This window comes from Larimichthys crocea, chromosome XVI (genome assembly GCF_000972845.2).
Source record: "Larimichthys crocea isolate SSNF chromosome XVI, L_crocea_2.0, whole genome shotgun sequence".
In the NCBI taxonomy this organism is placed as follows: domain Eukaryota; kingdom Metazoa; phylum Chordata; class Actinopteri; family Sciaenidae; genus Larimichthys; species Larimichthys crocea.
In genome coordinates, this window is record NC_040026.1 from 11,504,942 (window position 1) to 11,524,281 (window position 19,340).

The 19,340-nt window shown below is 41.0% G+C and overlaps 1 protein-coding gene across 2 annotated transcripts in view; it reads right to left on the reverse strand.

Annotated features, from left to right (window-relative positions):
- Positions 1-516: 516 nt before the first annotated feature.
- The window catches only part of cpped1 (calcineurin-like phosphoesterase domain containing 1), a 30,520-nt gene continuing 11,696 nt past the window's right edge, over positions 517-19,340 (reverse strand). For both annotated transcript variants that reach the window (XM_010730784.3, XM_027289182.1), the window contains exons 3-6: positions 17,324-17,496; positions 16,560-16,685; positions 16,238-16,370; positions 517-3,307 (exon numbers count right to left, since the gene is read on the reverse strand). In XM_010730784.3, coding sequence (XP_010729086.1) covers positions 3,081-3,307; positions 16,238-16,370; positions 16,560-16,685; positions 17,324-17,496 — 659 coding nt within the window. In that variant the 3' untranslated portion in view covers positions 517-3,080. The remainder of the gene's footprint in view (positions 3,308-16,237; positions 16,371-16,559; positions 16,686-17,323; positions 17,497-19,340) is intronic.

Genomic DNA, 19,340 nt, shown 5'->3' on the forward strand with positions numbered 1-19,340 from the left:
TTTTTTTATCTTATATTTTTACTTAATGTTAGTTTTGCATCAATAACACCAAGACAAATTCCTGGTATGTGAAAACCTACTTGGCAATAAATCTGATAATTGTTTTGCATACTGTATATTGAATTATGGACTTTTGAATTAACCATAGGATGCAGATTGATGCAATATAAGTTTATGCTTTTTTACCAATCATGACCAATCTTTATATAATGTATTTAGGGGCCAAAGGGCCACAGGTCAGACTTGAACCTTGGACCGCTGCGGCAAGGACTGAGCCTTCGTACATGGGGCGGATGCTCTACCGACTGAGCTAACTGACACCCATGCATCATAAAGTTCAACTACAATGAGTTATGTCACAATATAATAAACAGAATAACACTCAGGTGTAATTAGATAAAATCAACATTTATTATAAAAATACAACCAATCATGTCACAGTCATGGTGTTCGGTACGGTCATTCATTAGGATTCAACACAGGAACAAGTCAAAGTGTGTGACGTTCCCCCATTCATAGAGCAAACGTGCTCTAAAACAAATCACACACACAAAAAAGATAAAGAACAATGTGATTGAGCTCGGCTACCATGAGGATATAAAAATAGATAAGGACATAAGGTTCCTTCTCAAACAGGAAATGAAGGAGATGGACTGAGTCGTCTTTCACACATTACACTCATTATCCACTCCTCTCAGACGCCCCCTCCTCCCTCCATCACATGCTGACTTTTTGGAAACCGGACAGAATCCGTCAGTGTGAAATGAGGTCAGTGATCGCATCGCTGACGGAAAATCACCTACAGAACCCACCAGACCACGGACAGACACACACACACACAAAGACCAGTACGTACACTTTCTCTCCAACACTTGCAGAGACACACAGATGTGTTGCTAAAGGGTTGCCATGACAACTCTCTTAAATTCCCAGTCGGTCAGGGCAAGTGTGAGAGTCTGTGTGTGTGCAAAAGTGTAATCTAGTAGAGTCATTTAGAGCTCACAGAGAAAGTCATTCTGTTGCAGTAATGTCCATTTTAAAGACAATTTCAGGACTGTGAGCTCCCAAATAAGCCTGCAGATAGTAGGCTGTGACACTGCGAGGCTGATTCAACTATGACTAAACAGTCAGGAAATACTGCACTCTTCCCATTAATCACCAACAAATCCCATCACCACCACCACGTTTCATCAGCCTGACACCAATCCTTTAGTTTTCCATTAACAGCACCATCACACCTTCTTCATATTATGCACTCCAGCACTGTGCCGAGTTCGCAGCACAGATCCCGAACAGATTAAACCGATTAGGTGTGATTTGAATGTAAAGTGCTGCATCATAAATTTTGATTTAAACTCCGAACCAATGATAAAATATTTTCATCAAAAAAACATCACAGTGAGGGGGTAGGCAGTCAGTTTGATCTACGCGTTCATAAACAAGTAACTAGAAGAAACCAAATGGATATTGCAACATGAGCCCGTTAGCAATTTATCTCTATTGGAGGAACGCGAGAGTAATGGACTTGGGCACAAATGAGCTCTGCAATGCTGCTCAAAGATATTAAAGTTGTAATCCTTGAGCTTTTTTATGACATAAAATCAAAGTTTTGATGTTATTTAAGGTCCCATCTTTTCAGCGAGAGTCATTCACTGTGTGTACATTCTGTGGTGGGGTCCGCCATTGCTGCTCTGGCTTCAGATTCCCTCCACATGCACAGGGGATTCATAAGCAATCATACATGTACTCGAGCGTCACCGGTTACTCTCCTATACTCCTATCAGAGCTGTATTGCTACTTTGAATGCTGTGGTTTCACATTAAAAGTGTGCAACAGGCTTTTATTGTGAAGGAGTAACAGGAAAGGTAGTGTATTTGCCATAGACAGAATATCTCATTAAAAATGCTTCTACAAAACATTACAACAATCATTTCTTTACAGTGGATCCGTTTTAGTAATTCATCAACCACGGCTCAATTCATTTTTAGTTTGCTATAAGTATTATGGATTAAGAATAGTGTCAACTAGTCCCACATTTCCAGGTTAGTTAAACGATGTACCACATGAAAACACACACAATATGGAGACATGAATAGTTTGCATAGGATGGCCAACAAGTCATCAAGTCAACAAGTCAGCAACAGAAAACACTGTAGACGATATGACAGCTGAACATTTTCACATCATTAAAGGAAGATTCCACCCTTTAATACTAGAAAATATTCAGTGCAGCCCAGTGTTGTTCTGGGATAAAGGGCTGAAATGTATCATCAACCACACGTTGTCTCAAATAAATGTTATTTATCTTAGTGATTTGTCTACATCTCCCAAGATGCGGTTTGACAGCCTCTAAAGTGAATTTAGCAAAACAAGCCGAAGCTCCTTTCTCTTCCTCTTGTATGAGTTTCTCTTTGCACAGTTACCACGGTTACCTACAGAAACAAGAAAACTGTGTCACCAAACAGCAAAACGCTGAAATACAGAGAGCAGCTGAAGCAGCTGTTTAGAATGAGGTTTCAATGTTTAAGGTGGAATCTTCCTTCAACGTTAAAAGTCTGGATACATTTGAAGTTTCACAGAGATTATCTGACATTAACACAACATACTGTCTTAAACTTTTGACATTTAACTGCACAGACAGAACGAGGCTCAGTCCCCTTTTGATCTGTGCCGTACAGTTGTGCTTCTCCACGAAAGAGTCGCAAGTTTTAAAAAACATTCAAAGATCTTTGTGTGCCGCTTTTATGGCAACTGTGGTAGAGATAATAACATCCACTCCGTCAATAGGTGGTCCTATGAAAACATTCAGCAGAGAGGGAAAATAAAAATATCAAAAGACTCTGTTCATTTTATAATGTGTGGTCGGTGTTGATGTGCAACTTAATATACTACTCTTTAATATATTATATATTCAAAAATTATGATGATGACGATCAATATGTCACTCTCTAAAAACCTTGTTGAAAGAGGGGCTCAAAACTGTAAAATGAAATGAAATCAAAACAGTTAATAACAAATCAAACAGAGCTTGTGACTGTTGACAAGCCAAGTTTTTCCCTGATGTTCCCCTGCTCTGGCACTCAGGCCTGCAGGAGCTTCCTGAGATCCTCGTCCATGCCTCCCGCTCTCAGCTGCTCTAAGCTGTGATAGCGGTGGATGACATCGTCGGCGGTCACTACCACCACTCTGACGCCGTGGGTGTCCTCGCCGAGCTGGCAGCCGATGGCCGAGCTCACGACCATGTCCAGGCCGCCGTGGCAACCGCCTGCGTTTCGGTGATAATGGCCGGAGAAGACCGCTTTCACCCCTGTGACAGTGAGAGAGGTGAAATCAGTACATCAACAAAGAAACTCAATAAATGCAAAGATTAAATGCAGAAACTCAAGCAGCGGTTTTAAGTGGCCTAATTTTGTCTCTGTTTGTGCCACTGATCTAAAGTAGGATATTACTGTGAATAGGTGAATGCCCTATATAATTTATACCACGTCTGACCTTGGCTCAGTATGTACAAATTATATAAACCTGTGAGTCAATGTTCGCTTCATCAGAAAATGTCTGTCTTTAAATAACTCACTTTACAGTCACTAATGTGCTTTTAAACATTATCTGCTGCTCAATGACATGACTTCTGAAGAAAGAAAGAAAGAAAGAAAGAAAGAAAGAAAGAAAGAAAGAATACTCAGGAAGCTTCCACTTGTAGCATTTTGTAAAGCAGCAGAACTTTCATTAAGGGAGCCACGATTTTCAATTTATTTTCAATTACAAACGACATCATTAATAGAACGGTGAGGGTAAGTCTTGGCCCTGCGGCAGTGATGCCGTGCCACTACAGTTGAAATGACTACACAGTTAAAATGGCACGCCAAAACAAGCCTCACTTTGACTGAGGGCTACAAAATGAGTTGTTCTGCCGTGTGTGAGGGTAGTATTTGTCTAACTGTGAATTCCTGGCTTTCACTTTCTGGCAGGTTGGTGCCAATTTTCACTTGAATAAGGGGTAAACAGAAAGTTACGATTTGGACTTTAGAAAAAGACTTGAATAATGTGTTATGTTTGGATAAAGCGGTGGTGGTGGTCAAGGCTTTGCTGCTTCGGGATTTAGGGATACGTGTGTGCATTCTAATGTTGTTCCGTGTTCAAATGTGCATGCGAGTGTAGGTGAGGGAGTTTGATTTGAAAATGAGTTTTCTGCAGGCTTTTGGCAAACAAACTGAGCTGCTCTATTTTCTAACAGCGTTGTGTTTCCATGGAGGGAAGCCTAGCTGCTTACTGCCTCGTTGCCAGAGAGACACCAAGCCAAAAAAAAAAAAAAAAAAGTAACAAAAGAGGATAAATTGCAGCCTGCACATGAGAAAGACACCGGTCTGTCCCAGAAATCTACACAACAAAGACAAGGAGGATCCGTCCAGAAAAAAAACTCCATGTATCCACTGCTGATACTACTTCAATGTCAGCACCGAGAAACTGCCCTGAATCATCAAGTCCGCCACTCTACATAATCAAGCAGCACCGGCATACAAATGTGACCTAAATTTATATTAATATTCAGAGCTATGTGAGGACAGTGGTTCCACATGCTGAACCATTTAATAATTAATCTGCCATAGATGGAAGTTGATGATTTAGGTCTGGATGTGTGCATGCCTGGGCTAAATTTGTTTTCAATCAAAACCTTGGGCAGTAATGTGTGAAGCCCACCCTCCTGTGACTTGGGGGTGGGCCTGGAGCGACATCATTATGGACCACACATCTCATGAATCTGTTTGTGTATATGCACAGTTGGCCAGGAATAACAGCCTTTGATATAACCTTGCCACTGCTGGCGACCTGGCCAGGGGTCAGCTCCATCTAGTCGCAAAGGTGTGTACATGTGCGTCCTTGATGTTGTTTCTAGATGAGGGCCAAAAGGCCACAAATGTGCTCCACGCCTCAGGGCCAAAGCATGTACTCATTATTCTGTACGACTGTGTTCTGTGGTGTACTTCCTCTGTGCTGACAGACACCCAAGTGTTTTATCTGTCCTACGAGGAATCGCACAGCTCGTCTACTATTATTTAGACCCCGCGAATGAAAACAAAGCGAAGCAGCAACAGAAGTGTGAAGCAGGGAAAATGTTTGATGTGATCACCTGGTGACTCAGTTAGCGACGCTGATTGTGGAAATGTTGGATTTGTTACAGTATCCACACGAGGGCTGCGACTTCTTCATCACCTCAGAGAGATGAGGTGGGAGGAAGATGCTAAGACAGCAATAGTAAAGAAGAGATAGACATTCATTAATCCTGTAATAATAATGACGAATCATCGGCAGGAGAAAAAAAAAATCTTTCTGAATGGTTTTCCTGAATCTCCTCTAAAAACTCCCAAACATGCAGTGATTAATCACGCCACCAAATAAAAGTGCGTGGGAGTGTGTAAGTGTGCATATGTATACATGTGTCAGTGCGTCTGAGTTAAGTAGCCACGTCTATGATGATCCACATCCCACTCACACAGACTGCATGACACCACCACGCAGCAGCAGTGAGCTTCCCCCATATGGATGTGACATATTTGTGATGCATCCATGTAGTGGAGTTGTGCTGTATACTTGTTGGTCTGAGCTTTACATATCAAAGAAAGAAGAAGTCACTGTGCAGTAATTTGTGTATGGCTAAAGTAGGAAACCACTGTTCGACATTAAAGGAATAGGTCATGTTGGGATTAGCATAGTTATCTTAGCGAGAACAAAAGTGACAATTTTTGGTAAACAAACGAGAAATAACGTTTTAAATTAGTGAGGAACAGAGGTGCTGGGGAGTAGAGATGTTGTAACCTTCTTTATATTTTGAACCAGTCCTCAAAAGAGATAAATCATCTTTCAGCCACTCAACACTACTATTACAATACCAGAGTAACTATTTATTTTTTGTTCTATGAGAGATTCACCACCTAGTTTTCTCCTCCAAGGCACAGGGGTCCTGGGAGAGTTGCGCTTGGCTAACCTGTCTAATGTCGATCAGACAGAAGGGGATCTCTGTTGGGTCGTCACGACACACAGGGTTCCTTTCGAGGTCTTAAGTATAGCTGAGAATTGAAGTGGACTGAACCAATGGACAATTTGTATGCTGTGGAAATGAATCGGCTCGCTCCGCTGGCTTGTTCCACTGGCTCTTACGGAGCAAAGCCGATTTCATAGAAACAATTTAGCCAAAGCCCAGTGATAACACCCTGACCTGAATTTATTTGAGCACGTCCCTTTCAAAGAGGCGTCATTACGCAGGCTTTAGAACTCAAATCACTCTACCTGGGCCCCTAAAAAACAACTCTCTGAGAGAAAAGATGGCCTGTCAGAGAAAGAAGAGCATTTTCAATCTCCAAAAGATTGTCTGCATGAATAAAAAATAAACAATTGGGGGGAAAAATGAAATAACAGAACGAATGAAGAAGAATAAAGAAAGCTGTCCCCTTTGCAATGCAATCAGAAGATAAAGCTGACCCCTAAAATTGACTGCAAGAAAACGAATGTGGGAAAGCACTCTTTTAAAGTGAGCAGCAGAAGCTGAAATTGCCTGCATGGAACTGAAAATACACAAAATAAAAAGGAGAGAACAATTTAACCCCCCAAATATCCAAACTTAGTTTCAAAGACTTTGGAATATAACTATTGATTGCCACTGAGCATTTTTAGACTAACAAAGTGATGATGGTTACACCCATATTGGCAACCCTGTTCCTGACTTGGATTGAATTCAATTTAAACACTGGCATGCTAACATGCTCACAATGACAATGTAAACATTTTGACGTTTAGCAAGCAAAATGTTTACCATCTTTTTTTTAGTATGTTTACCATTTATTTGGTCAATGAGCATAGTCAGTCAGTGACAGCATATGTACGTATGAAGTTGGGTATCAACTGCATAAAATATGATAATACCTAACCCATTTCTCACAGTTATTCCATGGGGTGCAAGTGTTCAGTGACCCAAAAATTGAGTTTTAAAAAACAAAAATGTGCTGTATAAATAAAGTTGCCTTGACTCAGTAACAGTTGTCGATCAGCAAGTAGTTCCATGACAGCAGGACTTCAAATGCTCTGAACCTTGGCATTTGCTGTTAGCGTTGCAAAGCTTTTGTTCATTCTTCTTTAATGACTCTGTGATTAAAGATAACAATCCTCTGGCACTTTTTTTATCATGAAACACCACAAAAACTCATAACTGCTGCTGTAGTTCTCAGCTAGAATAAAGACTTAAGAGTTTGTGGACCTGCATGCACTGATATAGATTCTGACACTGTCTTTAGGATAATGACGGTACCCTACTGGGAAAATGACCTTTATGTGACAAAGAGGAAATATGACTCCTTTCACTTCTCTTCACTACAATCAAAGTAGCACGCCTCACTTTCTGTACATTCTTTTTCAATGTGCCTTGCAGTACAATCAGCATGGGTGGCTTTGTGTGATTTAAACCCTCATTTGTGGTCATGTTAGTACCACGGCTCTAGCCATTGCGCTACATAAAGAGTCAAATCCTTCTCCTTCTACTGATAATACCATATTAAACCCATTCAGCCATACAGAGAATGGCCCATATAACTGTGCCAAGTGTCTTGCTTTATCCATTGAGCTATATGCAGACAGGAGGCACAGTGTTCAAAGAGTGTTAAATAGCAGTATCACATACAGTAGAGGATTGTTCAGTCCAATTTCAACTCATTTTTGTCTCTTCGCTATGCTTTGCTGAATTCTTTCCCTTTTCTTGCTGAGTGTGTACCCTCGTGAAAACATGCACTCTCTGTGCTGATAATTCCACGTCTTGTTTAGGTCCCTGCGGAAATCCCATTTACCTGTCAGCCTTGAAACAGCGCTGGTTCTTTTGTGCTTTTCTTTGTGATAAAGACTCCCATCTGGGGACTGGCCTTTGCTTTGACAGACAGGGTGGAGGGAGGGAGGGAAGGAGAGGGGGTGTGCTAGGCGCTCAGAAAACACCCAGAGTAAGCAGTCAGAGTGATGAAAACATATTGAATGCTAACGGAGGAAAATTACCCAGAGTCAAATTGAATTCTGGTCAGGGTTGCAGAAAAATGCACAGTAAGGAGGAAGGGAGTCCCTTGCAATATGCAACTTTATTTTGTTTATGATTTTTATATGCTGCAGTCATTTGAGCCGTGTCCACCTTAATTGGTTTCTGTGTTTGAATATTCTGAAAAGCCTTTACTATTTAAATGCTAATCATGTTTGCTGACATAGACCACAAAATAAAGGAAGTAAAGAAACATCTGTAAACATCTGATCATGTTTGATGTTGCTCCTTCCTACAATCTGCCCTCCCTATCTTTCCCTCCCCACTCTTCATCATGTCCCTTTCATCTCTTGGTCACTGATTGGATTTGCTAATTGCGAGCTAAGTTCCTTTCTTGCCACTAACCCTCCCCCCTGTCAGTGATTACCTCTAGAAGAGAAGGCATTTTCCTTCAGACCTTTTCTCCCTTTTTCCATCTCTTTGACACAAACTCTTAATGTGGTTCTGAACAAAGCTGTCATCTACACGTCATGAGAATGGGCTGCGTAGGAGTGAACACGCAACATGTATGCTTGTATTGAAGGGTGGCTGTCATTAAAGTGCAGGTCTTGGAAATAATTCATCATGAAATGGTGGCTGTTGATAATTTGCATGACAGAGGGATACAAAATGATGTAGCGCGGTGAGGCATCTTGCAGCCCCGGCTCCCCATAAATCACTTTCAGCCATCAGTCATCATGCAGAATCCCCTTCCTGTGTCCTCACACACACACGCACGCCCACACGCACGCACACAATCACAAAGGGAGCTGGGAAATGAAAGTAGTCAGCATGTCATCTATCCCTCAGAGAGCATGCATGCCTTTTGGCCATTTGGTACCCAACGTGGTACCTAATCATCCTGAATTCACCAAGCTATGATCCTTATGTTTCTCTAAGTACGTCGTCAGGCCTTGAAACTGTTAAGATGTCACAGATGTACAAGGGCGAAATTTGAGGGGGACTGGAGACATGGGGTGGATGCTCAAAAAGCCTGGAGTTGATGGTTTCTTTTTTATCTCTAGCAGCTTCAGTCTTTTGCGGCTACAGAGAAGACGTTCAGGCTCCGTACTGAGTGTAGGTCATCCACATTTTGGCAGTGCTCACAGCCCAATATCAACGTAAATGTTAATTAATCAATGTACTGTAGGTATGAGAGTAAAACACCTTGAGGTGCTGCTTCAACTGCAGCAGGAGATTAAGTATGAGTTGAGATGTAAATATGCTGAGTTAACGGCAGAAGTGGCAACAATGGTGGAAGCTTTTGAAAGAAATTAAACTTTCATCAGCTCAGAAGTAGAGTTGTTCTGATTCCGATACCAGTATTGGAAATTGCTCCGATACTGCAGAAAATGCTGGCATCGGTATTGGCGACTACTGAAGTCCAGGCATCGACCCGATACCACATAATTTATTAAATTAGTAATCTTTTTATTGGTTAGCTCTGTTAAGCATAGTTCTTCTTCGCTGCTCTTAAAACAGTGGCGCTGTGCTGCAATCTGCTGTTTCAGAGGGACGAGGAAGAGTTGATCACGTGACACAACATCAGAGCCGGTTGATACGAGGCTTGGAGCTAAGCTAACTAGCACATTATGTCAGCGGTGTGGCAGTATTTCACGTTGGATGCGGGGTGAGGGGAGCTGAAATGGCTTGAATTTGCTGTATTTATTCATGTTTTACAAATGGTTTAACCTGAGCCAGGCCTTACCACAATGATAATCATATCACAGTCATGCAGGCGTAGTATTTTTTTTTTGAGATAGTTCTGCTCCTTCATACGTGGAATCCGCTGTATGAGTTTTTGTATATTTTACTGCACTACATTTATCTTACAGCTATAGTTTGTTACTGTGCAGATTAAGATTATAGTTTTAAAAATATTAAGCATTGTTAGGCTATATCGTAATATATTATTAAACTATCCAATATATTACAGAGTATTTGAAATTACATCCCCTTTGAAAAGCTACAACAATATTCTGAAATATTTTGGTAGTTTTTCAAGTTGTATACACACACAAGCAGAACTTCGTCTGAATAAAATAGACCAACAGCAATGTAGACTTGTCTCTATATATGTTTACCGATTTAACCTGAATGAGTTTTAACTTGCTGTGGAGGTATCAAGCAGAAACAAGGCAAGACCTTCATCAACAGTCAGTAAAACAGGAAATGAACAGGAAGTTCAAAAGTGTTCATCCATGGATATTGTCCACTCTAACAGTTGTGATTGTTTCAAGCATGAAGACATGATGGATCAGTACACTGAGGCAGTGTTAAAGACGAACTTAGGCTAACACCTAAGTCACCAACACAAAGGTCAAAGTCTAAGTGTTCAAGTCCGCAATCCTGGTAGATGACTTTATTAAGGTTAGCTGTGTAGATTATTTACCTGGTAATTGTTATAGAGATATAAAATCCATCTTCATAGCATTATAAACTGCACTTTTTTTCGCATCTGATAAGGCTTCAGGCTCACAAATCTATTACTCCAACTGGCCTTCCTGGATCGTATCATCTCACCAATCCCTGAAACAACAAAGCCCCTGTTGTCCGTCTGAATGCCTGATAAGTTGTCCACGCCATTGCTCGTGGTAGAAGGAGAGTGTGAGACAAAGAAAGAGACAGAACACGAGAGCGAGATGCAGAAAAAGAGAAAGCACTATTCAGCCTCATGATTAAAACAATGGGGTTAAAGGCTTAACCATGGCCTCTTATCAAATCCCCAGTGGGTGATAAATGTGTCTTCACTTTTGAAAAGAGTAGGACCCTTGCTGATAAAGACAACCGGCGGCAAGAGAGAGAGAAAGAGTGAGAGACGGAGAGGAGAAGGCAGAGAGACTACGCAGAGCAGCACACGGCTTATCTTTTCCTCTAATTAGCTACTGTATGTACAACACTACCGCTGCTAGCAATGTTGGGAATTCAAAGACTTTCTCATTCGCACTCTCGTTTTTGTTTTTTGCTCATACTGTACACAAACAAGATTTGGAGGCTGCATGGAAATGTATCTGCCTGTACATCAGTGTGTCCATTGATTTGTCCTTGTTTGTGTGCTGAAGGTATCCTGAATGTAGGATATAAACCTTGGAGGAGGAGGAGGAGGGCAGAGAAATCTAATTACAGTACTACCATCTATGAGGAGAGGAGAGGCTGAGAGCACTGCTGGGATTTCTGCTCCTCTACTCGCCTCTTGGAAAGATGGAAACTGGTATTCAATCGTCTCCTAAGAGATTCTGGATGTGCGCAAAAACCTGTTCTTGCAAAATCCAACTTCCTCAATGAGCAGGCAAACCACAATTTTTGCATGTCTTTCTTCCTCTGCTTGCAGTAACTAAACGCTAGCTGTATTTATGGACGAAAAACTGGCATAGGTAGGGGCAATAAAGCCAGTGGGAGCATATTTACTATGATTATGGGTATGACAGTGATGAGGCAGCACAGAAGTTAACCATAATGAGAGTAAAGATGTTCCTCCAGGGTTTTTAAAGGTTCGTGTCACTGAATGTACTCGACTGAGAAGTTGTCTGCCAAGTACAAAATACCACGAAAGACTCAAGTTGTCTTGTTGTTTTGTTTACTGGTTCTCGTGACATTTTGTGAAGCGACCAATAAGTCACTGACTTATTTCTCCATTTGAGACATTTCTTTTTCTTATCGGCTGCTTGGTTTAAGCACGAGTTTTAATATCAAGTGACAGTCAGATCAGATACCATAGTAATTGCTTGTGCAATTAAAAAAAAAAAAAAGGATTGCACGACACTTTATTTGCCCAATAGGGGGTCATCACACAGACAGTGCATCATTAATATGAGTTGGAATGCAGTCAACAGTTCCCAGGGTGGAACTGCTCGCTGTGATGAGCCGCGGGAAGACTAATTGGTGTCGCACCTTTCCTGTGTGCGTCTGTGCTGCAGAGATAACATATAGATACTTACTGTAGAATACATCATGCATAGAAAAATGCACCACTGCACAACGACTTATATGCAAAACACATCATTCACACACGCACACAAAACGTGCACTGAATAAACAGTTGCAAATTCACACGTAAATACACAAACTCACATATCCTACGAGACCAAGCAGGAAGAGAAATAAAAAAAAGAAAAAACCTTGCTGAGGAAAAATCAATTAAATGTATTTCTTTGTCTGCAGGGGACTATATTCTCTATTTCCATCATATCTAACTGAAGTGGAGTGGAGGCTGCAGAAACCCAGCAGCAGCGGTAACAACCTTACAAATGCTGAGCCAAATCCCCAGCTGCTGTAAGTCAACTGACACCACACACACACAAAAAAAGACTCCTTTGGAGTGGACGGAGAAGTCCCAGTTACACACAGCAGTGTGTACTTACTTATGAGCGTTGATTTGACGCCAGAGACACATTTGCGTAACATCCAGCGATTCCATTTCAAGGCTTTCTGTAGAATTATAATTACTAGACAAAGAATGAGGAAAGCCATCCAATTTTTACCTTTGTTCTTGCTAGACTGTCGCTTCTCTTTGCTTAAATGAGAACCAATGAGAACTTTGAGGCAACAATCTAAGAAGAATATCCTTCAAGAGTTTTTCAAGCATGTCCATGTGTTATTCATACAAAAGACACTCAGTATTATAAAGAGGGTCTCAGCGTTCCTTTAAGAGATCTTGAAGTGAAATTCCTTGTATACTATAAAACATCTAATCCTTCAGCTGCTGGTATGGCTACATTTATCTTCCAGACAAAATGAGAAAACTGGCTGCACAAACATAAATGGAGACTTATCTTTGTCACCTTCTTACTTTATTGAAAATCTTAGAAAAATTACATTCATGCTCCTTTTGCGCCAACGCTCAACTTCCTGCGTGGTGTGTGTGTGTGTGTGTGTGTGTGTGTGTGTGAGGTTAATGATGCTGCCCTTTACTGTAATGACAGTAATGATCTGCGGAGTACAAGAGCACATCTGGAGGATTCGGATCACGGGGTGAAGCGGTGAGGACAGACCAACATTGGAGAGAGATGATGCATGAATAACGCAAACCAAAGAGGGGGGAAAAATTACCATAGCCAATGTCCAGAGGAGCCATAATTTACCATGGATGAGAGGAAATACAGCGTGCATAGACGGGGAGACAAACAACACACTGCCTTTTTTTTTTTGGTTTATATGCAGTAAGTAACAGTTTTCTATAATTCCTCGCTCGTTTCGATTGTCGTTTCCTCTTAAAAGTCTCTCCATTGGGATATTTTCAGGTGCTAGCTTCCCTAACTACTAGATACAAGTTACAGTTACTTCCTTTTTTTAAACATATAAAATCTAGATTTTTACTACAGTGAATCTGTGAAATCATACAATTTTGTTTTCTGTGGAGTAGCGGTAATAAAGTATCTGCATATTTGCATTTTATGTGACACTGGTACGTTATGTATTAAAAAAATGAATAACCCTTTCATATTTGTGATGTAGCTGATTATGCATTAGTGTCGAACATCAAATATGAGTAAGTGAAGTGTAAGCCAATTTTGTGAAAATATATTAATTTGAATGATTTTCCCCAAACAATCCTTCAAATCTTTCAAAATATAAACAATAAAAACAGCCACTAGCAGTTCTGTGAGGCTGTACGTCTGTAGGCACAGTGCTGCTTTATTTTAAATGCTAATGTATTGGTAAATGGACTGTACTTATATAGCGCCTTTCTCTTCTGACCACTCAAGGCACTTTTATGTTACAAATCTCATTCATACATTCATTCACACGCATTCATACACTGACAACATTAGCTGCCATGCAAGGTGCCAACTGCTCATCAGTTTTAGGAGCTAACCATTCACACACCGTTGGCGTAGCCTTCGGGAGTAATTTGGGGTTCAGTATCTTGCCCAAGGAACACTTCAACATGCAGACTGAAGAAGCCGGGGATTGAACCACCAATCATCTGATTAGCGGACATCCACTCTGCCCCCTATCACCAATGACTATATTTGCATGTGGATATAATAGTGCAAATGTGATGTTAACAATGTTCGAAAGTCAGTTTTTCAGGTATTTTGTCATAGAGATATTAGACAAATTTAAATGTGACCTGATGATGGCGGAGGACAAAAAGTTAAGGCAATTTGTGCCAGCATCAAAGTCATTAGGACACACCCTCTGGAAACGTGTGCCGATCCATTTAGTAGATGTGGAGATATCGGACTAGATATTTGACTGGATAACTCCTGACCTGACCTGATTGTCCAAAAAAGTCAGGAGATCACAAAAGTCGTCAGGATTTATCCTCTGGGGATCATGAATGTCTGTACCAAATGGCACTGCAATTCATCCATTGGTTGCCATGACATTTTACTTAAAAACAAAACCTTGTAGTGGCACTAGACTCTGGAGCAAAGCGGTGGCAACCCACTGACCAGCAAACCGACATTTCCATCCACAAAGCAGCGCTGCCAGCATAGCTGAAAATAAAAATGCTTTATGACCAATATCTGATAAGAGTGTACAGTATCATAGTATCATATACAGACACAGAGCACACTGGCGATCACAGTCAGTCCCTTTTTACAGTCATGCCTCGTAAACGTGTTCTAGTAGATTCAGGCATGAAAGAAAAACCACGGGATCGGAGAAGAGCAGAAGAACTGAGAGACAACGGCTGTATTATTCAACAATAACTAGTCTGACTCCCTTTGTGCAAGTGGGGTCTTTTTTGTCAAATCATCTGATTTGAATTTTAGATTTTGTACATTTAGCTGACTTATCAAGAGCGATGACAAATGACAATGACAAATCTGTATTTCATAGACAGAAACTCTTGCACTGCTTGTGATCTAAATGGCTTCAAATTTTTAGAAACATGAGAGATAACTTTACAGTAACATTGAAATTCTCCACCTGAGCAGTAGAAACAGACATTTACACATAAATTCAAGAGACACAGCTTGACATTTTGCCAGAGCCCATTGTTATACATGGGACAGGACTGGATGGAGATGGTACATGAATGTGATGATTAAAATATGACTGCTTGTACATAAATCAGATGGTATAAATATCGGAAGTATTATATATCACAGTTACACACACACACACATAAAGAATGTATATGCATACCAACATGAGTAAGTAGCAAGTCTGTCATCAATTATTAATAACCAGGCACAGTACATGTATGTATATAGCTCATAGGGTACATGCCATGTATGTAGTCTGAATTTATAATTGGTGCCAGGACATGTGTGAACAAGACAGTAGATGAGAAAGGACACTCGGGTGTAACATGATGTACACATACAGTAATACTCTCCTTTCCAGCATATAAAAAGCCTGTATGGGTTGCCCTTTAAAAGCAATCAATTATGAGAGAGAAGAGTCAACAGACCAAAACTGGCCAACATGGTTAAATACATGCTGGAATAATGGCTAGATAATGAAATTAATACCATACCCCGCCAGTCACCTTGATGCATGATTGAGAAGCACGACACAAGTCCGTGTGACTGGTCCTGTCAATCAGTCGTGCAGAATTGGCCGGATGATGTGATGGGTACATGCGTGTGTGCTTGTGTGCTTGTTTCGCTGCTTTCTTAAAGACTTACTGTCCTTGTGAGAGTTTCCCTGCCCGATACACCCTTGCACCAGACTCTTATAAGCTGACAACAATAGAATTTCATTATGGAATTATTCTTCTTATAGGGAGCAAATTCATGAATTAATTCAATCACACCCATCTAGTGTGTGTGTGAGCCAGGAACTCCTCCTGTGGTTCTGGCTAATGGCGTATTAATCCTCCGGGCTTGGATCTTAACTGTGCTTCAGTTAGATATGCTAGAAATTAACAGGTTTAACAGGAATATTGGCTGAGAAGTATTAGACAAGAAATTTAATACCACTTCACAAGTGGCCTAACTCCATCATTACAGAAAATGCAGCCGATATTTTAGAGTTTTAGGAACAGACAGCTGGCTGAAACAATAAAACGACATCTCTTCTGTAACTTCTAACTCAAAGTTACAACTCTCTATCCAAACAAACATATATACATCTAGATTGACAAGACATAGAAGAGACAACACATCAAGTTGAAGTGCTCTTGAGCAAAATACCGGACACACACCAGCTCTGCAAGATGGTCCGTGTAAAGACACGATAACTAGCAGAAAAAGGTACAACAAGCCCATTATATGTGCCTCCCTGCTGTCCTACCTGCCTTCTTGAACCTGTCCAGCAGGTTTTGTCGGACTGTCTTCTGCAGGTTGAAGTAGTCATCCTCCTCATCGGGGGTCTTTAGGTACAGAGGAATGTGCTGGAACACCAGGACGTGTTTGGGTTTGGGTTCCTAAACAGAGACAGATGTGAGGGATGGGTTCATGACTGCTTTCCAAAGACTAAATTCAAGTGCTGTGTCAAATGGCTGCAGACCGCAGCAATTATCCAAACTTCCAGACACAGCAAAGGAAGACATTATCTAACTGGATGTCTTCATGAATCAGATGAGAATAGAATCATGTCATAGATGCTATCCTACCTTTGAGGAGGAGGCTCTGCTCAGCTGCTCCTCCAGCCACGTCTCCTGGGCCTCTTTGAGCTGAGGGCAGGCTGAGGCGTCATAGAACAACTGGGAGTTCAGAACCAGGCAGAGGACACCACCCACCTGAGACCACAGGAGAAAGACAGAGCAGTGTGGTGGATGCTAGTCATTTACACCTCATTCATTTTTCAAACAAGTAGGGGGAGAAAGGGTTCTTTTTATAAAGCCCTTTTACCATCTACTGTATACATTTCTATTCATACAATTATAGATTTTTCCTCTAGTATTTTCTTGTTACAGCTGCAGAAATCTAACTAACACAGATGATCACATTTTAAAAATTCCATTACTTCTGCTTATACATGGATTATGCAATGGGCAATGTGAGCAGGGCCCTGGAGTCCAGCGGGGCTCCTGGCTCAAGTGGTTAGAGATATGAAAGCCTTACATGTACATGTGAATACAGAGCAGAAATTAAGTGATGTCAGTGTTAACCGTGATTACAGGAGGTCAGAAGAAGCCTGTGGTCTAGGTAGAACATTTTTCAAAATCTTTGCTGGAGTACCCCTTTGAATAATAGTGTATCCTGTACATGATATGCAGAGAAGAAAACAGAGCCATAATGTGGTTAATATCACATATCAGCATAGTGCATGGTGTATAAGGTTGCTCAAGTCATCCACACTACAGCCACTACTTCAGGGTATACTACTACTACTACTACTACTACTACTACTACATGCATTCAGTGTTCTGCTTACCCAGAAGCTGAAGTAGTCATTCCCCCATGCACTGCAGTACTGCTCCACTGTCCTGGGGGTGGGGGTGTTGCCCAGGTCATGGTTCCCACTGACAAATACCAACGGGATGGTGGGATCCGTCCCCTTCAAGACTGCCTTCAGGTCTCGCTCCTGGCCTTCTCTGAATGGAGTGTCTACGGGGTGAACAGGTGAACTCATTGTCACAATGTGAAAGATGGCTCGATGTCCTTCTGACGGCCACCATAGAAAAACAAATCAATGCTTGATTATTAATATTGATAACATCTTTCCTGGACAGACTAAAATGAGTCCGAGAGAGAAATTTCTATGAATGTTGATGAAAACCGTCAGATTGGGAGTGTGAAGGGTACTACAGGCCAGAGAGCCACCTAAGGGAAGGGGGATTATTTGGATGATAATGATGACAGCTCAGAGAATGATCAATGCTCTGTACAGCTCGACTTTATATCACCATGGTTACGGACATGATGAGTAGTGTTCTGGTGGAAGCCTCCCTGGGTCCGCACGGCAAACCCAACCTTTCTGCTGAGCGGAGCGATACCCGCCTTTTGTCACATTCATTGGTCCAAGATACACGAGGCTATTGGTTTTACAAGACCTTTACAACGTGTTCATCTGTTCGTTTGTTGTTTTTACATCGGGGATCCGATGCTGTTAAGCCTGGGGTTCACCAAAAGGAGAGGAGAGCAAAAGGGAGGGAAATGTTTTGAGCTGATTTAATTCAGTCCCAGCATAGGTAACAGGCGGAGGGTGAGACTCAAATCTATTTATAATTTAGAATGTATATCAAACAAACCCATCAGCCCCCTGCTTTTAAGTTATTCCTTCCTCTGCCTCTTCTCCTCTCTTATTTCCTTTCCTCCTTATTCATCTGAGTAATTATTTTACTGGCCTACTTTTGAAGCAAGCGTTTCCTTGGATGTTTGGATAGTACTCATTACATAAGAAGAGCCTTTTCCGACAGAACATCTTGTGCGAAGGATTAGAGTTTAAAACGTGTTCGGATGAAAAGGTGAAACGCTGTTTTCACCTGTCTCTCTTCTATAATTAAGCTCGCCTGTCAGACTTCAAATTGTCAATACAACACACAAATATGCACTCGAATACAAAGAGAGACACAAAGGCCCTTTTTGTTATGTAAAACAGACGTGACAATTTTATCACTGCATTCATACTCAGGTTTGCAGAGTGCTGTAAAATAACTTCCTCAAGTATACCAGGTAGGATTTGAAGAAGAAGAAGAAGACTGGAGCTATAAAAGTTCATAGAGCGTGAGCCCCATGTAAAACGGTTAAGTCCTTGATGCAGCGTCCCAGGATTCAATTCTCTTCAGCTGTCACTTTCTAATAAAGGTTCAAAAGGCCAAAAAATAATACTAGTAGCAACAATATCATAAAGTATTGCACCCAATTGGCTAACGTGGGCTGATGACACCAAATCATAGTCTCTAGCAAGTCTTTTAGTCCATATCTATGACTGTTGCATGAATGTCTCAATGGGACACATATTGCACCTTTAAGCAGTTTAACATTTGTATGGCTGAACAGAATGTTGGTCAAGTGTCATTAAACTGCATTTTGACCATCCTGCTGGAATGTCATAAAGATGCATTATATCCAGTTTAATAATAATGGTAATAATACTGTAATCATGTATTTTTCACAAATTAATTTGCTTTGTTTTGATCTCAAAGAATAATTCTGTGCCATGAAAATTGAAACTGAAACTGTTACCTAGCAAGTTACTTTAGTGGGTGATTTGTAGTGCAGCTAAAAAAACTAAACATTCAGTCTGGTCTCTGGGGGAGCTGACAGTTTGGAGAACAGTCTTGATGAAAACACGAAAGCTGAGGCCAGAACAATGTGGACTCATTATTCCACAATCACAATATTTGACCGCTGCCACAATCATACACAAACAAAGACAGCCGCTCTAATGAAGCTGGAACGGAGAGCAGGGGGGCGCAAAGGTTGTCATTTGAAATGCTGAGGCAACT